At 41.8% G+C, this 21072-nt stretch overlaps 1 protein-coding gene across 1 annotated transcript in view; it reads right to left on the reverse strand.

Annotated features, from left to right (window-relative positions):
* The window catches only part of CD34 (CD34 molecule), a 37963-nt gene extending 21325 nt beyond the window's left edge, over window positions 1-16638 (reverse strand). The window contains exon 1 of the mRNA XM_077334856.1: window positions 16306-16638. Within this exon, the coding sequence (XP_077190971.1) occupies window positions 16306-16384 (79 nt within the window). The 5' untranslated portion in view covers window positions 16385-16638. The remainder of the gene's footprint in view (window positions 1-16305) is intronic.
* Window positions 16639-21072: the final 4434 nt, after the last annotated feature.

The raw sequence follows: 21072 nt of genomic DNA on the forward strand, positions 1-21072 counted from the left end.
AGGGGTGCATTTTTGAGATCCCAGCAGAGCCAACACAATATACAGAGTTCCCAACAGTACTAGTGCGATCACAGAGTGCCTAGAAGAACCCAGTGCCAATTTTGATATCAAGCACAGAAACACAATCCAATCAAGGGGGGAGGCTTGGAAACTCAGAAGAACCCAGTGCAACTGTGTTAATGCCAGCTAAATCCAAACATAGGGGGCATTTTTGCAAGCCAAGCAGAACCAGTACAATGTACAGAATGTACAGCTATATCAGTACAATTACAGACTCCACTGCAGAACTCAGTGCCATTGGCATTGCAAGTGCATGCTTTGGAGGGGTGGACTTTATGGCCACTGAGAATCCTGAACTCCCCAGGCTCCACCCCAAATATCTAGGGATTTCACATCCTGGAGCTGCCAACCTTAACCTCCCCCCCCCCCCACACACACACCAGGGAAACCTGACAACCATAGTTTAGACATACACTTTTTATTCTTCAGGGTGACATTTTGGTTCTTCTGTCATTTGCAGGCATGATCTTAAAAATTGCGGACAGATTGCTTCCTATGTTTTATTATTTGGTCCATCTTTGCTGTGAGTGGGAAACAGGATTTTTGCCCCTTGCTTTTATAAACCTTTCAGCTTTCCCAAACCTGTTTTACTACAGTCTTTTAGGAATTATCTTAGGAAAGCTGGAGTGGCCACCTTATGGACAGAAAATCCAGATCTGGTCTTACTCATTTTAGCACCATCTACCCTGACTCTGTCTCCTGCAGTCCCGCCTCAATACATACCACTGGGCGATTCCTTTTTAGGAAAAATGGCAATTGACAAATCATAATAGTAGGTAATCAATTACTGATTAACCTTCTCCCCCACCGGAAAAATGGTCCCTGATAGCAAGGGTGGGAAAATGACTGGCATAGGTATCTGGGGCAGTGGAAAAGTGGATCAACCTAACACATGGGAGCCTTGTTGCTATTCTGCTGAATTGATGGCTACAGCTGCAGTGAGGAAGCTTCTGAGTAACATCTAGTTGTGGGTGACTTCTGGTTTAATTCAGTTCACAACAAAGAGGATGTCCAGAATGCTTTTAATGGAGCCAACAAGTATTTTATCAAGTTAATAACTGTCTCTTCCTGTACTATCCACTCCACCCATTAAGATCTGCCTCTCAAGCCCTGTTTTCTGTGTTTCCACCTTCAGAGGTTAGTTGCATCTCAACTTTGGAATGCCCTCCTCTTTGAGGTTCTCCTGGCACCTACTTCATGTTTTTTAAGGCACCAGTCTAAAACACATCTTTTTTATAACCCTGGACTTTTAATTAGGTTTTAATTAGTTTTTTCAGCCTTTTAATGCTCTGCTTGATTTTATAGACATTTTTATACAGTGTTTTTTAAACTGTAAGCTGCCTTGAGCGGGATTCTTTAGAGGTAGCATAAAAATATGCTAAGCAAACATACATTTCACTTTAGTCTATACATTTTTTTGTGTTTTGACCAAAAGATGACATCTAAATGTTATTTTTGTGAAATTGTTCATCTTATTTTCATCCTTTAAAGATAGATTTACAATAGCTGCATGAAACTATTTGTAAAATACTTTACTAGCAACATGTATCTAGGCATATTTCTTCCAACTGCAATCCCTGAGGAGAATGAGTACATACAATATTAAGAAGGGCTATATTAGAACAGCTGTGCACACAGGAGCCATAACCCCATATGACGAAAAAGAATTAATCATTATTAGTTGGTGGCCAACTCAAATGAATGTGAGAATTTAATTTGAATTATGCATCCATAATAGGGTTAAATGAGATCCACTAAATGTCTCAAAACAACCAAATCAAGTCCAGACATTCAGGGTTGGCAACATGACTTGCCTGCCCAATTGTTGAGTCTGTAGCTTGAATGTGTTATTCAGTGGGTGGTTTTATGGGGTTTTATGGGTTTTTATGTAATCTGCATCAAATCCCTCAAAGAAGGAAGGCGGACTATGACTTAACTAACAAATAAATAAATAATTTTGCTCAGCATAATGTAATGAAGATGAATCAGAGTCAATAGGTCTCCGGGGCTAAAAGTACATTTCACAGTATTCAAAAATTCATACAATAGTCTCTTCCCATCAACCAGTATACAACTGATCTCCTGAACGTACTGACTGCACTTATGAGGGAATGATCATGCTACATATTGCTTATTTTAACCTTCATCAACAGCTTGGATCATGCAAATTTATCCTGTTCCCATGCCTCCACCTATCAGTTCTTTACTGTTTTGTGCATCTTTCCGTGGGAAGCCCCTGTGATCTTCAGAAAGACCACCACACTGGTTCTTCTTCTTCCTATAGTGCAGGATTTCTCAACTAGGGTTTCATGAAACTCTGGGGCTTCTTGGTAGCTCTGGAAGGGTTTCCCAAGAAGATGGGAGTTAATTAATTTTTTTATAATTTTAAAAAGGTTTAAAACATTTTTCAGTTGATATAACCATATATAGTCATATTGATCCTTTCCCCAAATGGCCAATGATGAGCCTGGAGGGGGTGGGTGTGTACACAGCTATGCTTCCCAACCATATTCTGTACAATTGCATCACTTTTGGGATTTCTTGAAGCCTGAAGAATGTTTCAGGGGTTTCTCAACAGTAAAAAAGTCACTCTGATGTCATGTGATTGCTTTAACATGTTGACAGCTAAGTTGCCCCATGTTGCCAATTAGACATTAAAAGGGAGTCCCAAATATGCAAAAGTTGAAGCCCAGAGTATCTTAAAATGAACAAGTCTAGCAAAAGAAGACTGTCAGATCTTCTTTTATTTAATAGAGTGGCCACCATCAACTGTACATATACCAAAATAACTGTTGAGATTTGTAGAAATGCTCAGCATGCTATATAGTGAAGAAGTGAAAAATGGAATGTTTCATACTTTAATTTGCATCAAATGTATTTTTGAGATCTTTGAAAGGGAAAGCCATACTCAGCCCGTTTATGCTAAACTACAAAGTCCATTGCACCCAGGAATACAATGGGTGATAGAACATACACCTGTACTGTGACCTTCCAGTGTTCTCCCCCCGCCCCCCGCTCCCTGCTTGATCTTGAGATCCAGTGTGTTGAAGTGGTTAAAGAGTAGTAGATGCTAATCTCAAGATCTGGGTTTGATTCTTGACTCCTGCTTCACATGGGCCCATTATGCACGGCCGCCGAAACAGCGATTTCGGGTCACATGGAAAACGCGGAGGGGGAAGACGCGACGCATACCGGTTATACACGGGGCGGGGCGCGACGGCGGCAAAACCCAGAGTAACCGATTATGCACGCGCCGATCCGGGCGCCGCTTCTGGTTGCGCCCCGCTCACCCGGAAGCTGCGCTTTCTTCCGCGTTTCACTGACGCGGCTTTTTCGGCGGCATGCACCGAAGCTGCAGCCGGTTGCAGCCGGCTCCGTGCATTATCCGTGATTTTAGTCGCCGCCATTCCACCCCGAATGTGCGCTAAAACCCCCGTGCATAATGGGTCATGCAGCCAACTGAGTTGCCAGCCTCCAGATGGGGTCCTGGAGACTTTCAGGAATAATAACTGATCTCCAAAGAAGATTGCTTTAGGATGCTAGGGCTAATCCTGCGTTGAGCAGGATATTGGTATACATCAAAGTTTTATTCAAGTTATAATACAGGGATTTGCAACTAGGGTTCCAGGGAAGCCTGGGGTTACATGAGAGTCATTCAAGGGTTATGCAGCCTTTTCCAGAAGATCATAAGGCTGCTGACATAACTAGATGTCACTGGAGCCCACTTCCCTTGTTGCTTTACAGGCCCAGTTTCTTTCTCCACAATGGAAATAGTAAATGATCAATGGATTGATTGGCTGACTCCTGCATCTTATTTCCATACCCACTTATCTGAAGGGGCCTGTCACCATTTCCAGGGGGCCTTGAAGCCTGAAAAATATTTCAGGGGTTCCTTCAAGGTTAAAAAAGGCTGGTATAAGCTTTTGTGTGTAAGCACACTTTTTCAGATACAAATTGTATCTGAGAAAGTGTGCTTGCACACAAAAGCTTATACCTTTGTTGTTTTTAAAATTACTATGGGACTCAAACTTTCACAGGGTAAAATTAACAGTTTGTTAAGCAGTGCTGTAATCCAGGCTATGCTGAAATGAGCAAGACTTGACAAAAAAACTTGACCCCTCTCTACTACACTCTAACTTCCAAACCTATACTGAAAAGTATCAAAGCCTCCTGCAGGATTCCAGCTCAGCTGAAAAATGAACACTGAGGTTTAGATATATACCACAAGGGATTGGGGAGGGACCTCTGAATTATCACAGCTATTCTTCTGCACAGCTTGTTTTCTTTATTGGTATACATTTATTAGCACTCAGGGTCTGCAAATGGAAGCCAAGTAGATGCAATAAGCTTGAGCAACAACTAGCATGTGGGACAGAGAGGGAAGAAGAAAGGAAGAACATTTTTGCAGAATTTGAATGTTCTTTCGATTCTTCAGACTACAGCAAAACGATGTTTATTCAGGGTCCTGCCCCAACTGTGCAAAGAAACCTGACACAGAGCTATTTATGCCAGATTGAATTAAATAGTTAGTGAGAAGCATAAACATATCTTTAAAATGATTTGTCCTCATAGAGTCAAAAGGAATCTCTGTATCATGTCTGCAAAAGGACAAATGAAAAAAAAAACCCTTTAATCTTTGTGGAGTGAAACCAAGGACCATGGACCTCAAGCCTATCAAGGGAAGTTTGTGTATTTATTGTCCCCTGTATAATCAATTGTGAGCTAATTCCCTGGCAGAACATACCACAACAGGCTTCATTGTCTTTTTTGGGGTTAAATCTCTTTATTTAAATAAAATAACAACAAGCAAACACTGATCAAAAACCATCTTTGGAACATAACAGAGTGTAACCATCCATTTGTCTCTTTTAATTGCAGGGCATGGCCTCATAGATTGGCACAGTGGTGGGCTTCTGAGCTATATTGACATTTATTGCAGGGTTGTTGGAAGAACTGCTGAGATAATATGTGTAAAAGCATAATGCTAAGAAGTATTTGGACTGCTTCAGAGAATAGCTGTTTTAGATTGCAGTAGATTTGACTGGCAGCTTAAAGACGAACAAGATTTTTGGAGTATAAAGGTAAAGATATCCCCTGTGCAAGCACTGAGTAATGTCTGACTCTTACGGTGACGCCCTCTAGCGTTTTCATGGCAGACTCAATACGGGGTGGTTTGCCAGTGCCTTCCCCAGTCATTACCGTTTACCCCCCAGCAAGCTGGGTGCTCATTTTACCGACCTTGGAGGGATGGAAGGCTGAGTCAACCTTGAGCTGGCTGCTGGGATTGAACTCCCAGCCTCATGGGCAGAGCTTTCAGACTGCATGTCTGCTGCCTTATCACTCTGCGCCACAAGAGGCTCTTTTGGAGTATATGAGCTCCCTATATTTCTCAGTGCGAATGACGATGGTTACTGTGTTAATTATCAATAGCGTTTGCTTGCAATAACATTTTTTTGAAAATATATGCTACTTGTAATAAAGCTTGTCATACTGCCAATCACTTGTTAGTCCCTCTTTCTTATCTTCTTCCTGCTGCAGTTCCTTCCTGTTGAGCCCGTGAGAAAAGCCCTTCCCAGCACTGTTTTGAAGAGGTCACACTTCCCAGCATAACAGATGCATACACTGGTAGCCAAATTTTCGGATGTTTCCACAAGGGGGCCATAGAAACAGCCTGTGCCATGGAAGCAGCAGCAAGTGGGGTGGAAGCAGGCAAGGATGGTTGTAAATGGGGACAGGACGCAAAGCTGAGCTTTGTTGTTTTTAAGGCTGAACTCCACTCTGCTCACTTTCCCAGCCTGCAATTTCTACACAGACGTTCCTGTTGCCACCCCACCCTTCCTCCTATAAGGACAGGAGGTTTTTCTTTCTTTTGTCTCAAAGGTACTTAGGAAGAACATGATGATATGTAGAAGCTTCCCCCAAACTGAAGAGGCTTGCTACATTTCACATGAGGACAAACTCCTGCATGGAAGCAGTTTTTATTTGCCAGCTGGCTGTTTGGATGCAAGTTAATGCAGCTGCAAAAATGCTTTTTTCTAATTCAGTCTAGCCTGTAAGATCTTATATATCTATGGCAGATATGGCCACCTAGATTCATGCCACAATAATATCAGGACTACCATAATGTACTGTACATTGGTCTCCCCTCAAAATCAACTTGGAAATTCCAGTTGGTGCAGAATGCTGTGGCTTGACTCTTATTGGGAGTTAGACAGAGCATGCATACTAATCCCATTCTGCAGGCGGTCCATTGGCTGCCCATTAGTTCCCAGGCTCAATTTAAGGTACTGAGAAATGCAAAGTCCTTCATGGCCTTGCTTCCTCAAATCTGTGGGATCCCCTCTCCCCCAATTACAGCTTTGCTCATGGGCAAAATTAAAAACTGCTTGTATCCGTTCCCTCTCCATTTTGGCCTCTACCTTAACGAATGCTCTACCTGAGGAATCCAGGAAGACTCCTTGCTCTCCTGACTTTCTGCAAAGTATGCAAAATTGAATTGTTGTATTTTATTATTTCTAGCCTGCCCTTTCCCAGGCTCAGGGCAGGTTACAGCATAAAAGCATGTAGTTTAAAATTTTCACAAACTTTAAAATATCAGAGTCTTAAACTTTAAAATTCTTAAAAATACAATTTCCTAAAGATACAAAAACACTGCTTTACATGATACCACACCCTTGTCGAGAAAGGAGGAGGAGGAGGACAGTGTATAATAATATCATTTCTCGGCTGAGGATTAATTGGTTGGATTTGGGCAGGGAGGCCAGCTGAAATTATGATGCTAGTGCAAGGCCTCAGTCATAGTTGTTGAACCAAGAGGGCTCTTCTATGCAGCTGTACTGCACACAATCGTTCACAGAGTTACTCAGATAAATAAATATTTATATACTGCCCTATCCCTGTTGGCTTGGGATGCTTTACAACAGTGGTCCCCAACCTGCGGCCCGCGGCCCGGTGCCGGGCTGCAAAGGCCATGGCGCCGGGCCGCGGCTCCCTCTCCCCGCCCCCCCCCGCAGTAAAAAACTTCCCAGGCTGCAAGCTTGCGGCCCGGGAAGCTTCTTACTGCGGCAGGGTGGGGAGAGGGAATCGGGGCCGGGCTGTGCCCATGCGGGCGCAGCCTGACGTCCGGCCGCGGCTCGCGGGGCGCGGCCCGACGCAGGGGCGCAGCCCGACGCAGAGGCGCAGCCCAACCTCAGAAAGGTTGGGGACCACTGCTTTACAACATTTAAAAATAATACAAATAATAAAAAACATATAACTATAAAATGACAAATCCAGTCATAACCACCTTCTATTTTGCATCCCATGTGGGGACTAATTCACCTCCTGAGAAGGGGAGTTGGAGGGCTTCTGTAGGTGTTTCCAGTGGGGAGGCCAGTATTCCATGCTGTTATTGTTTGGCCTCAACCATAGGCATGGCGGAACACCTCAGGGCCTCTGGAACTGCTTGAAATCCTGGAAGGCCCTGATCTCTTCCAGCAGAGCATTCAACTAGGTTGAGGCCAGGTTTATCTCTCTGGGACTAGAAACCCTAAGGAGATTTAAACAGCCTGATCTTAAAGTTCTTAGGGGGGGTGTAAGGGAGGAGGCTAAAGATATAAAGGTCCCAGACCATAGAATCGTAGAATAATAGAGTTGGAAGGGACTTCCTAGGTCATCTAGTCCAACCCCCTGCACTATACAGGACACTCACAACCCTATCACTCATCCACTGTAACCTGCCACCCCCTTGGGCCTTCACAGAATCAGCCACTCCATCAGATGGCTATCCAGCCTCTGTTTAAAAAAAATTCCAAAGATGGAGAACCCACTAAGGAAGCCTGTTCCACTGGGAAACTGCTCTGTCAGGAACTTCTTCCGGATGTTTAGACGGAATGTTTTAAAATTAATTTCATCCCATTGGTTCTGGTCTGTCCCTCTGATCTGTCCCTCTGAGAACAAGAGAACAATTCTGCTCCATCCTCTGTATGGCAGCCTTTTAAATACTTTTAAATTTGGGGTCTTGAATATCAGAGTCAAAACACTGAATCTGATTCGATTTCCAATCTGGAGCCAGTGCAGCTGGGAGCGCATTAGTGTAATATGTGTTCTCCATGGGGCTGTTGTCACGAGATGAGCAGCTGCATTGTGGCCTAGTTGGAGTTTCCGGAACAGCCTCAAGGGTAGCTCTGAGCAGAGCAAGTCACAGAAGACAAATTGGGAGGTGACCATTGCATGGATCACAGTGGCTTGTTCGGCCATTGTCAAGTAAGTGCAAGTTGCTGCATAGATGGAAGAATGCCTTGTGAGAAACATCTGTGACCTGGGTCTCCATAGATAAGAGAGACATTCATGATCAGCCCTAGACACTTGATGGTTGTTAAAGATGTCAGTTGGACCCCATCAAGAGTCTGGAATTGCACCACATTACCTTTCACGTGTCGACCTAGCCATAGAATCTAGTTGGATCTGATTTCAGCTGGCTTCACTTGAGTTAATCCACCCCACCAAGGCATCTGGGGGTGCTGACAGCTAGCTCTCCATCAGCTGAGTGTCATCCATGAATACAACTCTGTATAGCTTGCTGTAAGTAGAATTCTATACTAAAGGATTGTTCTTCACCACTCTTTCTCTAGGAGGGTGCTTGAATGTACCTAGCTGAGGCATATACAAAGCAGCATAGTCAATGTGTTATTATCTTCTCCCATTTCATCACTGCCTTAGAAAACTTGTTCTATAAGGAAGCTAGAAGAAAAGGAAGCAAGGTGAACTAACATCATCACTATCTTCCTTTACTACTGCTCCACAAACTGGAATCAGGTTCCCCCCCTCACAACAGGTTGTTCTGGAATAGAATATCTGATTTTTGAGGGGATGGAGCCTTACCACCATTATCTCACCTTTCTTATTTGCACTTCCCCTCTTTTGGCTGAGACTATATGTTGGAATTGCAATCAGCAAGTAATATGGTGAAGTCAGCCTTGAAGGGATGTTATTAAGCTGTTTAAGCAGCTGAGCTGTAGTGACATCTAATGGTCACTCTGAATTTGCAGGGAATTCTAAGCTTTGTGCTCTGGGGATTCCTTTGTTTAAGGTAAACTCTCACCCACTTCCTGCTTCTACAGGAAGAGCACCACAGTTTGCTTTGCAGAAGTTAGGTGCAGCCATTAGGCTCTCTGCTCTCTCAATCTGCTGATGTGTGACATGTAGTCTGCTTACAGCTCAGCCATAGAAGCTTGCAATACGCTGCTTTTGTAATTACTCTTTAAGCTTTTGTACTCTGCTTCAGTAAGGAGTCTAAAGAAGATGACTATGGTATATGTGTGTAAATAATCTTTCCAAGTAAAAATTACTCTCTTTTAAACCTCAAAGTTCTGTGAGTCTGGATATGTGCCTCATCCACAAAAGTAACTAATAACTGCATACTTTCAAAACACTTTGCTGCTCTATTTTTCTGGAGGGATTCAGGACCAAACCAAATCCCAAAATCCCCAAACTATCCTTAATCTTCACTTGAATTATGAACTTTTGAGTGACAATAATAGACATCACTTTGATGAAATTTGTAAGTTGCCTAAAGCCCAAGGGATAGAGTAGGATATTATGCATAAATCAATAGAATCATACTTTAAGTGCTAAAGTTGCTGTGAAAACCTACTGTGCCTATGTAAACTTGCTTTCATTTTTATGTTATAATACACACACTGTGATAGTCCAAGAGTAGCAGAACAAGGCATAGATTACTCAGTTTTAGAGAAATAAAGGCCCAAGACTGAATCCATACCCTTGCCTAGTATGTTCATTCATGATGCCTCCCTCTTGAGATCTCAAACACCCTTGAGAATTGCCCTTGTGTCTGATGATACAGGGAAAAGTGTAAGAAATGGAACATATATCTTTGAGAGAATCAGTTTCTGGAACTTGCTGTACACAAAGCTTCACTCAATAACACTTCTTCAATTAACTCTCACATTTTTTAAAACTTTTGTCTTTTTGTGTCTTCCCAAAGGGCGCAGATGTTTCTTTATAAATGAGATGGAACCTGCAATTCTCCACCCCCCGCCAAAGTTTAGCCTTTATATTAATTGTTCGATTAGAGCTAAATATTGTAGTGATAGAGTAATTGAGAGTGAAGTTCAAGTGGGGGGCAATAGCTAGAACCAAGCCTCACACTCATCTTCCTCCCTCTCCCCCAAACCTTGGCCGGGTAAAACAACATCACAGTGATACAATACAGTCCTGACAGCAGTAAGGCACAGATCCAGACTTTCATGCCTTGGATGAAATGGGAAAATAATGGAAATGAAGAGGCCAGGATTTAAATTGGATCAACAAGGTTTCACTATTACTATTTACGTATTACTCTGCCAGCAGTTTTAATGAGCACCACCTTTGGAGACTCAGAGCTCCATTACTCATAACCCTTCTAGCTTTGTTCCTCTTCTTCCATGTGGCAAGAACTCAAAAGGGTGGGGCTGCCTTTCCAATGGAAATATCTGATAAAATCCTATTCCTTCCCCCTCCCAGGCTCTTCCCCCTTTTCCACATGGCCCCAGACAGGATATGGGTGTGGGGTCTCCAGTCACAGAAGAAGCAAAGAAAAGGGCAAAGAGAATATGGGTGGAGGGAGACAGGATATTAGGATCATAGCAGGTTAAACCATGACATCACCCTGTTAGACAGCAAATACCCTCACCTAATGAACAGTCAGCCTTGATCAAACACAATTGATACCCTCCCCCCTTTTGCTTTTGCTCATAGACCGACTGGCTTATTTTTCAGCCAATGGCTAACATATCATATGAACATCTGGGGTTTGTAATCGCTACAAACTTTGGAATCAGAAATAATTTAAGAATAGTTGGTTGAATAATATTAGGATATCATTGTTTACAGCTGGAATAACCTCAGCTCAGGCAAAATGGCTATAATATTTTTTATTAAATAATGATTAACAATTTTATTGTTTTGTTCTAGTGTACATTTTGATAGAATTGAACACAAAGTCTTGTATGTGCGGATTTTGGGGCAGAGCCCAGATATCTCTCATGAACAGCTGTGCTAGATGGGGCATTTTAGATAAAGTTGTACTAGATTGCTGGAATTTTCCCTCGTACAGAGGATGAAGTGCCTTCTGCAAACAGCAAAGGTTAGCATCTTGTGCAGAAGTTCATGTTCAAATTATTTGGACATTATACTAATTTTGCTAATTTTTTCTCACAGTTAGTCCTATGAAGCATTATTTGTTTATTTTCACAAACATAGTGGATGCCAAACAATACTTTGGTGACAATCATTGCATTTTTCCTCTAACATTTTTATTCTGAATGATTTCCTACAGGTGAGCATTCATGCAGTGTACTGTTGAAAAATCTGGACTGAAATGCTGAAATTCCAGACCACCTAATGTGTCATATTTCCTGTACAGAGAGTACCATAAAACTCCATGAGATTATCAAGCACATCAACATAATAATCTATAATATTGGAATGCTTTTTCTTGCACTAAAGTGATTTCCATCCAGAAGGTATTTGATATTAGAAAGGAATGCATTTCACATTAGAATAATAGAACCATAGAATCCTAGAATCATAGAATCACAGAGCTGGAAGGGGCCATACAGGCCATCTAGTCCAACCCCCTGCTCAACGCAGGATCAGCCCAAAGGCGGAATTAGGCAGAAGCAAACATGTACAGTGGTCATTCTCAGCCCTCTGCATGTATGGCATATAACAAAGACATAGGTAAATGCCTCTTTCATGACTACAGGCTTTACATTTTTACATGTACACATAGAAGTTTACATTGTTAACATTTACTATTTTGTGAGGTAATTTCATAAAGATAATTAATTTTGTTTTCCTTTTCATTGATTCTCTAAGATGCCTTTGGCACATAGGACTCTTCAACACATGTACAATTGAAAGTATGTGATGCGTGTGGTATGCATTTTCAAACATGTGGCACCATACTTAGAACTTGTGCTTGAAGCTAGGGGATTGGGGGGGGGGACGAAGAGGAGCTGGAGGCTTCTGATCTGAGATGTCTCACTTCTAAGGGATGATAGTTTTAACTGGTCTAGATAACTGACTAACCGATCATGGGGGTGGAGTTTACAGTGATAATATGTCAGGAAATTGCAGGAATCTAAGGAGTCCAAATGGCAGCAAAAGAAAAATGGTTGGAAAAGGAGGGGTGTATGAGTCTTTACATGTGAATACTAGAAGCTGAGTGCTTGGTGTTAGAAGAAAATATGGGTACAGACCTATTTTAGGAACCCAGAGTTCTGGAGAATATCAGTGGAATATAGCTATTCCCAAATACAAGGTACATAAGAAGGACAAGGAACATGTCAGGGATAGTAATGTAAAGTCTGTATGGCACAGAGGGTATATAATATGATAAATGAGAATGGCAAAGTTCCCCACATGATGGTTATTGGTGAAAATGTCAGGCTCAATAGGTAATATCATGCTGGAAGCATGCTATTGGCTGTCTGACAAAACTCTGAGGATGAAATATGGAAAGAAATAAGAGAGGCACCCAGAGGAGAAAGTTATGTAATAATGGTTGACTTCAACTAGGTCCACATTGACTAATAAAGTGTTTGTTTGGGTCATGGGAAAGGGACTAAATTCCTAGATACCATAAAGGAGTGTGACCTTAATCAATTGGTCTGTTTAGCCTAGAGAGGAGACGATTGAGAGGGGATCTGATAACCATCTTCAAGTATTTAAAAGGGTGCCATATGGAGGATGGAGCAGAATTGTTTTCTCTTGCCCGAGAGGAACAGACCAGAATGAATGGGATGAAATTAATTCAAAATAAATTCCATCTAAACATCTGGAAGAAGTTCCTGACAGTTAGAGCGGTTTCTCAGTGGAACAGGCTTCCTCGGGAGGTGGTGGGTTCTCCATCTTCGGAAATTTTTAAACAGAGGCTAGATAGCCATCTGATGGATTCTGTGAAGGCAGAGGGGTGGCAGGTTACAGTAGATGAGCGATTGGGATGTTAGTGTCCTGCATAGTGCAGGGGGTTGGACTAGATAACCCATGATGTCTCTTCCAACTCTATTATTCTATGATCCTATGATTCCATAAATTGGTCACGGAGTCTGCCAAAAAGTGGGTCACACTGAACTTGGTCCTAAATGGTGCCCAGCACCTGGTATGAGCTAACTGTTGTCACACCAAACAGGAACACCATTTAGGTGAATGGAAGTCTACTGTCAAATTCTGAAACAAGCACACTGGATTCAAAACAAGCACACTGGATCAAGCATACCTACTCAATGGGGGATACGCTTCTAGGTAACACTGTGTGTGAACGAGACCTTGGGGTACTTGTGGATTGTAAACTAAACATGAGCAGGCAGTGTGAAGCAGCGGTAAAAAAGGCAAATGCCATTTTGGGCTGTATCAACAGGGGCATCAGATCAAAATCACAAGATGTCATAGTCCCATTGTATACGGCACTGGTCACACCACACCTGGAGTACAGTGTGCAGTTCTGGAGGCCTCACTTCAAGAAGGACGTAGACAAAATTGAAAGGGTACAGAGGAGAGTGACGAGGATGATCTGGGGCCAAGGGACCAGGACCTATGAAGATAGGTTGAGGGACTTGGGAATGTTCAGTCTGGAGAAATGGAGGTTGAGAGGGGACATGATAGTCCTCTTTAAGTATTTGAAAGGTTGTCATTTGGAGAAGGGAAGGATGCTGTTCCCGTTGGCTGCAGAGGAAAGGACATGCAGTAATGGGTTTAAACTTCAAGTACAACGATATAGGCTAGATATCAGGAAAAAATTTTTCACAGTCAGAGTAGTTCAGCAGTGGAATAGGCTGTCTAAGGGGGTGGTGAGCTCCCCCTCACTGGCAGTCTTCAAGCAAAGGTTGGATACACGCTTCTCTTGGATGCTTTAGGATGCTGCTTCAAGAAGCCTGGAGCCTGGTCTATGTTCCTATAAGCCAGGCCTTCTCAACTAGGGTTTCATGAAATCCTGGGGTTTCTTGATAGCCCTGGAAGGATTTTCCAAATAGGTGGGAGTTAATTCATTTTAATATATATTTTAAATTTGTTTAACATTTATCAGGTGATATGATCATATATGGCCATATTGACCTACCCCTCTCCCAATGGCCAGTGATGGGCCTGGGGTGGTCGGAAGGGGAGGGTCCTGGGCATATATACAGCTATGCTTCCCAACCATATTCTTCATGATCATGTCACTTCTGAGGTTTCTCAAAGCCTGAAAAATGTTTCAGGGGTTTCTCAATGGTTAAGAAAGGTAAGAAAGGCTACCAGAAAAAGAAGAAGAAGAGTTGGTTCTTATGTGCCACTTTTCTCTCCCGAAGGAGGCTCAAAGCAGTTTACAGTCACTTTCCCTTTCCCCTCCCCTCTAGGAACTCCTCTAGCTAAGCAATTGGTAAACTAGATGCTGGGGGTAGTTCTGATTCTTGGGATATCTTCACTGGTATATTAATCTTTACTAGGTAATGAAAGTTTTTAGTCCTGGGAGTAACTTGCAGGTGTACTCACATGATAAATTAGCCAATTAAAACATAAAACAGACAATTATTTCCTCCATTTTTTCATTTTGGTGGTTAGGGGTCATTTAGTAGGGTGACTGCAGTTTACTTGTCTATCCCCTTCCCCCAAATGTGAAAATATAGCCTTATTGAGGAAGAGAATCTAGAAAGTTTAGCTATGAAATGCTATGTGTTTGCATTCTATTATTGCATTAGCTGTGCGATAGCACTTCTCATGTGCACATTTCTAGGCAATAGGCCAAAGAAGTCAAAGTATTACTAACATATTGGAGAAGAAGGAGCCAAGTCACACAGGTGTAAAACAACCTCCTTGAGAACAATTGCCAGGTATTAACAGGAGCCAAAACCCAGAACCCATTTCAGTATGAAAAGCGCTTATTGGAGTGCCACTCTAACTGGGAATTCATTCCAGCTCTAGTCACACATAGCAGTTAGTAGCCCAGGATGCACATTCCAATCTAGCTCAAAAGAAATATTTAAGCAGATGGAAATGTACATCCAGAATTCCAAGTTAGTTTCTCCATTTATGCTGGCCCCACAAACATAAGAATTCTTCATCATGTAGACAGCATTTACTAGTTCAGGGAACTCAGGAGGATTGAAGCATGAATTGTGGATTTCTTTTTAAGTAATTGAAGAATTTGTTGCTTTTCCAATGAAATATTACATCTCAGAGAGATCTAATTACATCCAACATAATAGTTGCAGAAACTGCAGAAATAGCAGTTCATGTGCATTTGGAGATGCATATCTGTTCTTCACAGTTTATGTCTATGGGTGATGAACACACCCAAGAGATTCTTGGTGCTAAGATTAGTGTATATAGGAAACAAAAATGAACTGTCTTTAAATAGATAGCGTCAGACCAATGTAACCATGATCTTTTTTTCTCCACAGTAGATGTCATAAGAGGGCAACACAACAGGGTGAACTGTTTAAAAGGATCTACCATCCAGGACCTGGTGACTAAGTCGAAACTAAAGTAGTCTGTCTGCTTTATTATTCTCAGACACGCCACAGAATCTTTTGCAGTTCTTGAAAGCATACCAAATACCAATGTACTATCATTCAAAATAGTTTAGGGGAAGATCATGCATAAACAATGATTTTGATAAATGATCCTGTTTTTTAAAGGCTGACATTGATCTAGATAATGGCTTTTGAAAATGAAGTCTATACAAAAAGACACTGGTTTTTAAATGCACTTATTTTTTACTGTGTAGGTTGAGCCATAGGTTGTAGAAGTTTGTTGAAGATTTTATTTGTGGAATCTGATAAGCTGTATATATTTTTTCCAGTTAAATGGTCTGGGATTTCCTGTTATATATGATTAAATGGATGTGAGTTTCAGGTATGTTGGAAGTTGCCAAAAATCCTTGGGAATCTCTGGTATGGATCGCTGCCAGGTCATGAATGAAAGTATGCATCTGATATACTTCACATTTCACCTCCATATATGGGTGGGTGATTCATGTCTATAGCAACCTGCAGGATTCCTTTTCTATATGTCATTAATCTGGGGATCCGTGTGTATATCTTTTTTTTTATATGCTATGCATTCATGTTTAAGCACAAAGATGTACTGAGCTCCCAAACAAATAACAATAACAACACAAACTTTCTCCAGTATTCCAGGAACTGTGGCACAGGCAGGAACATTCATTTTTATCTTTTCTGTCTGCATAAAATAACAGTCAGGTTTTTCATATTTAATACTCACCCAATAGGCTCAAAACACAGAATGCTGTCCAGAAAATCTGCCTCCTTTCCCTTGCTGTCAAACTCCACTGTAACATCATTCCCAATGGTGGCTTATTAAGCAATGCCTGCCTATGAGTAAAACAGAAAATTTCTCCAAATTCCTCTTGGGTTTTAGCTTTTCTGCAGTGCAGCTAAAGCTCGAGTGTTTCTTCCTTCTCTCTAAAGCCTTTCGAGGTCAGTACATTGTGGGGTAGGATTCCCTTCTAAAAGATGTGCTCGTGGCTCAAGATTCTGAGGTGGAGTTTTCGAAAGTCTGATCTCATAGCTTTATATAGTTCAGTGCAGTTTCTCATCATTACATTGTTAAACTTCCTCCTCTACAATATCACATCAGCTTAACTCTTTCCTGGAATTTTCTGATTTCTCTCACTATGGATAGGCCACCCCCTAGAACTTAAACTCTGAGAGAGAGAGAGAGAGAGAGAGAGAGAGAGAGAGAGAGAGAGAGAGAGAGCAGATACTTTAACACAAACTCTACCCAAGGGTAGAAGGTAAATCACATTTCTTGGCTATCATAACAGGATGTTTGTGCTAAAAGTTTTTAAAGGTATAACCAAATCGTCATACCACTGGAGTCAGCTTTCTGAAAATTTTCATTAAATCGTGTCATTTAAGATGAATTATCTGAAAGTTATTGATAAAGCCAGTGTTTTGGATCCAGCCAAGCATTTCTATGAACAGAGGATTTCTGCATTAGTTTCTCCCCACCCGTTTCCTGTTGTTGTTGTTGTTGCTGTTAGGTGCGAAGTCGTGTCTGACCCATCGTGACCCCATGGACAATGATCCTCCAGGCCTTCCTGTCCTCTACCATTCCCCGGAGTCCATTTAAGTTTGCACCTACTGCTTCAGTGACTCCATCCAGCCACCTCATTCTCTGTCATCCCCTTCTTCTTTTGCTGTTTCCTGTTACAGCCCCTAAATGCTGCTCCAGGAGGACAAAGAACCACCAGGAACAGCATTTTGGAGAAATCTGGGAGGGCTGCAAGAATGGGAAGTGAGAAAGATATGTTCTGTGGCTAGAAATCCTTCCAACTGTGGGAATGTTGTTTTGGACCCACATCAATAATTGAGCCCTATTCAGAGTTGGTGACAACTTGCCAAAAGCTCAGAAGGTTCATATCTATGATATTATATTACATTCTAATTACTTTACACAATTATTTCATATTAACTTACCAATTTTAAAAATATGATTTAAACTTTTATACTATTGCCCCTAGGATTGGCCTGAATTATTACAGATAGCATTTTGGATAGCATTTTGGATGTAAAACAAAGCTTTGGAATTTTTTTTTAATGAATTGCTCTTGTTATTGTATGTGAAGATCCAACATATGGGTGATAATGCAATCCAGAAAATAACTTCAGGATGTCACGCAGTCAACTTTGGGTATCCATTGATAGCATAAAGCCAAGTCAAAGATAAGGCAATACTTCCTGATCTCATTTTGAATTAGAAAAATGATGATGATGTTAGCCATTCAATCAAGTCTGACTCTTGGTGATCCCATGGCTCGACTGTCACCATGATTTTTGATCTTGCACCACTTGTTTTAGTTTTGTAATGTTCTGGCCTGTATCCCTTTTTATTGTATCTAACCAGTGCATTCTTTGTCAGCCTGGTTTTCTTTTTAAAAGGTAAATGTACCCCCTGTGCAAGCACTGGGTCATGTCTGACCCTTGGGGTGACGCCCTCTAGCGTTTTCATGGCAGACTCAATACGGGGTGGTTCGCCAGTGCCTTCCCCAGTCATTACCATTTACCCCCCAGCAAGCTGGGTACTCATTTTAGCGACCTCGGATGGAAGGCTGAATCATCCTTGAGCCGGCTGCTGGGACTGAACTCCCAGCTTCATGGGCAAAGCTTTCAGACTGCATGTCTGCTAGCTTACCACTCTGCGCCACAAGAGGTTTTTACCACTGGCCAATTCTAGCATAAATCCTATCTCCATTGAGTTGGATCGCATGATATGGCCAAAGTAAGTGAGCTGGAGTTTTGTGATTTTGCCTACCAATAATATATCAGGCTTTATGCAGTCATATTACCTTGTTTGTGACTTTTGCTGCCCATGGAATCCTTAGAAGCTTTCTCTAATACCAGAGTACAAATGAATCAATTCTCCTCTTGTCTAGTTTTTTTTTATCATCCAGCTTTCACAGCTGTAAGTGGGTATTGGAAATATGATAGACTGAACTAATATGCATTTGGTAATCATGTTAATGTCTTTGCTTTTCCATGTTCAGTTCAAGCTCATCATTGCTGAGCAACCCAAAGCAATTCAATGATTTATCTCCATAATGCAATTGCCATTCTGATTAATTTGTGAGCCAAGAAAAATGAATTCTTGAACACATTTGATCTCTTCACCAATTGTTATTGTGACATGTCTTTTTTTTTTTGCAGTGGTCATTATTTTCGTCTTTTACTTCATTGACCTTTATAATCAGCTGTTCTAGGCCTTACTTAGTTTCGGCTAGGAGGGTAGTGTCATTAGCATACCGAAGATAATTTATATTCCTTCCTCCAATCATAATTCCAATGTTTGATTCTTTGAGTTCAATCTCTCTCAAAATAATCTCAGCATACAACAGGAAGGGGGAAAAGAATACAACCTTGGTGCAGCTCCCTCTCCCAGATACAGCTGAAACAGGGATGATGCATAATGCAGTGTGTAGAGCAATTTATTTTTTCCTGGCAGATGAGCCATGATATTTTTGCTCAGCTCAAGTTCATGCATGATCTGTCTTTAGCTTTCAATTCTCAGGTGAAGAGGAAATCTTCACAGAACTCTTCAGTTGCTAAGTAGAATGATCCAGCTTGTCTCTATGGTGTCAGATCTCAGGAACTCCTAATCTAGTAATCAGATTGTTTCCATGGTCCCCTGGGAAGAAGGAACCAAGAATGGATGCTACTAGAAATGTGGATGAACTGGTACACAGGCCAAAATTCATCATGCATTTGTGTCCTCTGAACTGAGATTTGGGGGAGGTTTGGGGTTCAGACAATTTAAACCTAGCAGCTGAACATGTGTGTGGGGGGAAGCAAAACAGACTGGTGATGTGTCTGGCAGCCATTTCACCCTAATAGTGGGGCAGGCAGTTGAGGTGGGGAGCAAAAAAGGTGGTTTAAATGGCTGCCAGCCACTTAAAACTAACATCTGATGGTCAGACTCGCCAAGCTATTAGTTTTAAATGGCTGGCAGTCATTTCATCAGTTTCACTCCCTCTTGCTTTGAAGTGGAGGGGAAAAAACTGATTGGTGCAATGGCTGCTTGCCATTTCAGTGGTTCTTTCATTTCTCACCGCTTCTAGTTTTGATGTTACTATGGCATGGATCCAGGTAGTCAGACTAGCTGAGTCAAGGTTGGGGGCCATCTTCCAAGCTAAAGTGAATTGTAAGTAAGTGGGGGGAGGGTTGCAATTTTTAAAAATGTAATCATGAAAAGCAAGGGAATTCCCTTGTTACTTATTTATAATTTACTGATACAATATAATAGCTAGCATTTTTAGCCCAGGACCAGAAACTATCGCTGTGGGGGAAACCTGTGGGCCATTCTGCACATCTAAGAACATGGTGTTAAGCCAGCACAGTTGCTTAATGCTATAAAAAAATCTACTTCTAAAGTTCATGGAAAATGCATTATCTATTGTGTGCGGAATAGGTCCAGGTGTGGCAGCAACCAATGGCCAACATGTTATCACACAACATGCATGACTCACCCAGGCACTGCTGGTTGCTGCTGTTGAAGAGTAGCTATTTTCTGCACCTTTTCTGGATAGGTTGGTTGGTGAGTGAGAAGGAAAGGAAGCAGAAAAAGGCAAGGATATAGGGGTGGCCAGGAGGGAAACAAGAAATAGTGTGTGGAGGTCCTGGGAGCAATGTGCTGCCTGTAAGTTTTGCAGGTTACCCACTGCACAACTGAATCTGGCCTGACACAGCTCAGGTTAGCGTACTATCTGGCACCATGCAACTAGGCCATACTTTTTCCTGGGTACAAGCTGCTGGGTTAGGAAGCAGGGAAAGCTTAAAACAGTGGGCAGATAAAGAAAATTTAACTGTTGGGTAATATGCAGAGAGGGAAGCAGGAAAAGGCAAGAGGCTATGGTGGCTTTCAGAGAAACGAAAGAAGAAATATTGTGAGAAACCAATATGTGACCTCTTCTGTAAGCCCTTGTGGGTCCCTTCTTGTATAGAATACAAAAAAGTACCCCCCAAAAATGTACCAAATGCCTTCTTAGTATTGAATCTGTGGGTTCAGTAAGTCACGGATACTTAGCTCCAACAACTAGTAATTTTTCTGGAACCAGAAATACTGAACACGTTTTGGGAGGTGGTGTGTTCTCCATCTTTGGAAATTTTTAAACAGATGCTGGATAGCCATCTGATGGAAAGGCTAATTCTGTGAAGGTTAAAGGGGGTGGCAGGTTACAGTGGATGAGCGATAGGGTTGTGAGTGTCTTGCATTGGGTGGGGGGTTGGACTAGATGACCCAGGAGGTACCTTCCAGCTCGATGATTCTAACACCAGATATATGAAACTTATATACCGACTTGAGCCTAATGCCAAAACATGTGTTGGTTGTTAATGGAGGCCTGTGATTGGTTCGTAAGTCCATTTCATGATTAGCTGTAACTCTGGAACTGGCAAATCCCTCACAAGGGTTCAGGATCCCAGTGTCTACCTCTGAGCTCAAAAACTCTGAATAGCCGCAGATAATACCCCTGCC

Source organism: Paroedura picta, chromosome 4 (genome assembly GCF_049243985.1).
Source record: "Paroedura picta isolate Pp20150507F chromosome 4, Ppicta_v3.0, whole genome shotgun sequence".
Taxonomy (NCBI): Eukaryota; Metazoa; Chordata; class Lepidosauria; order Squamata; family Gekkonidae; genus Paroedura; species Paroedura picta.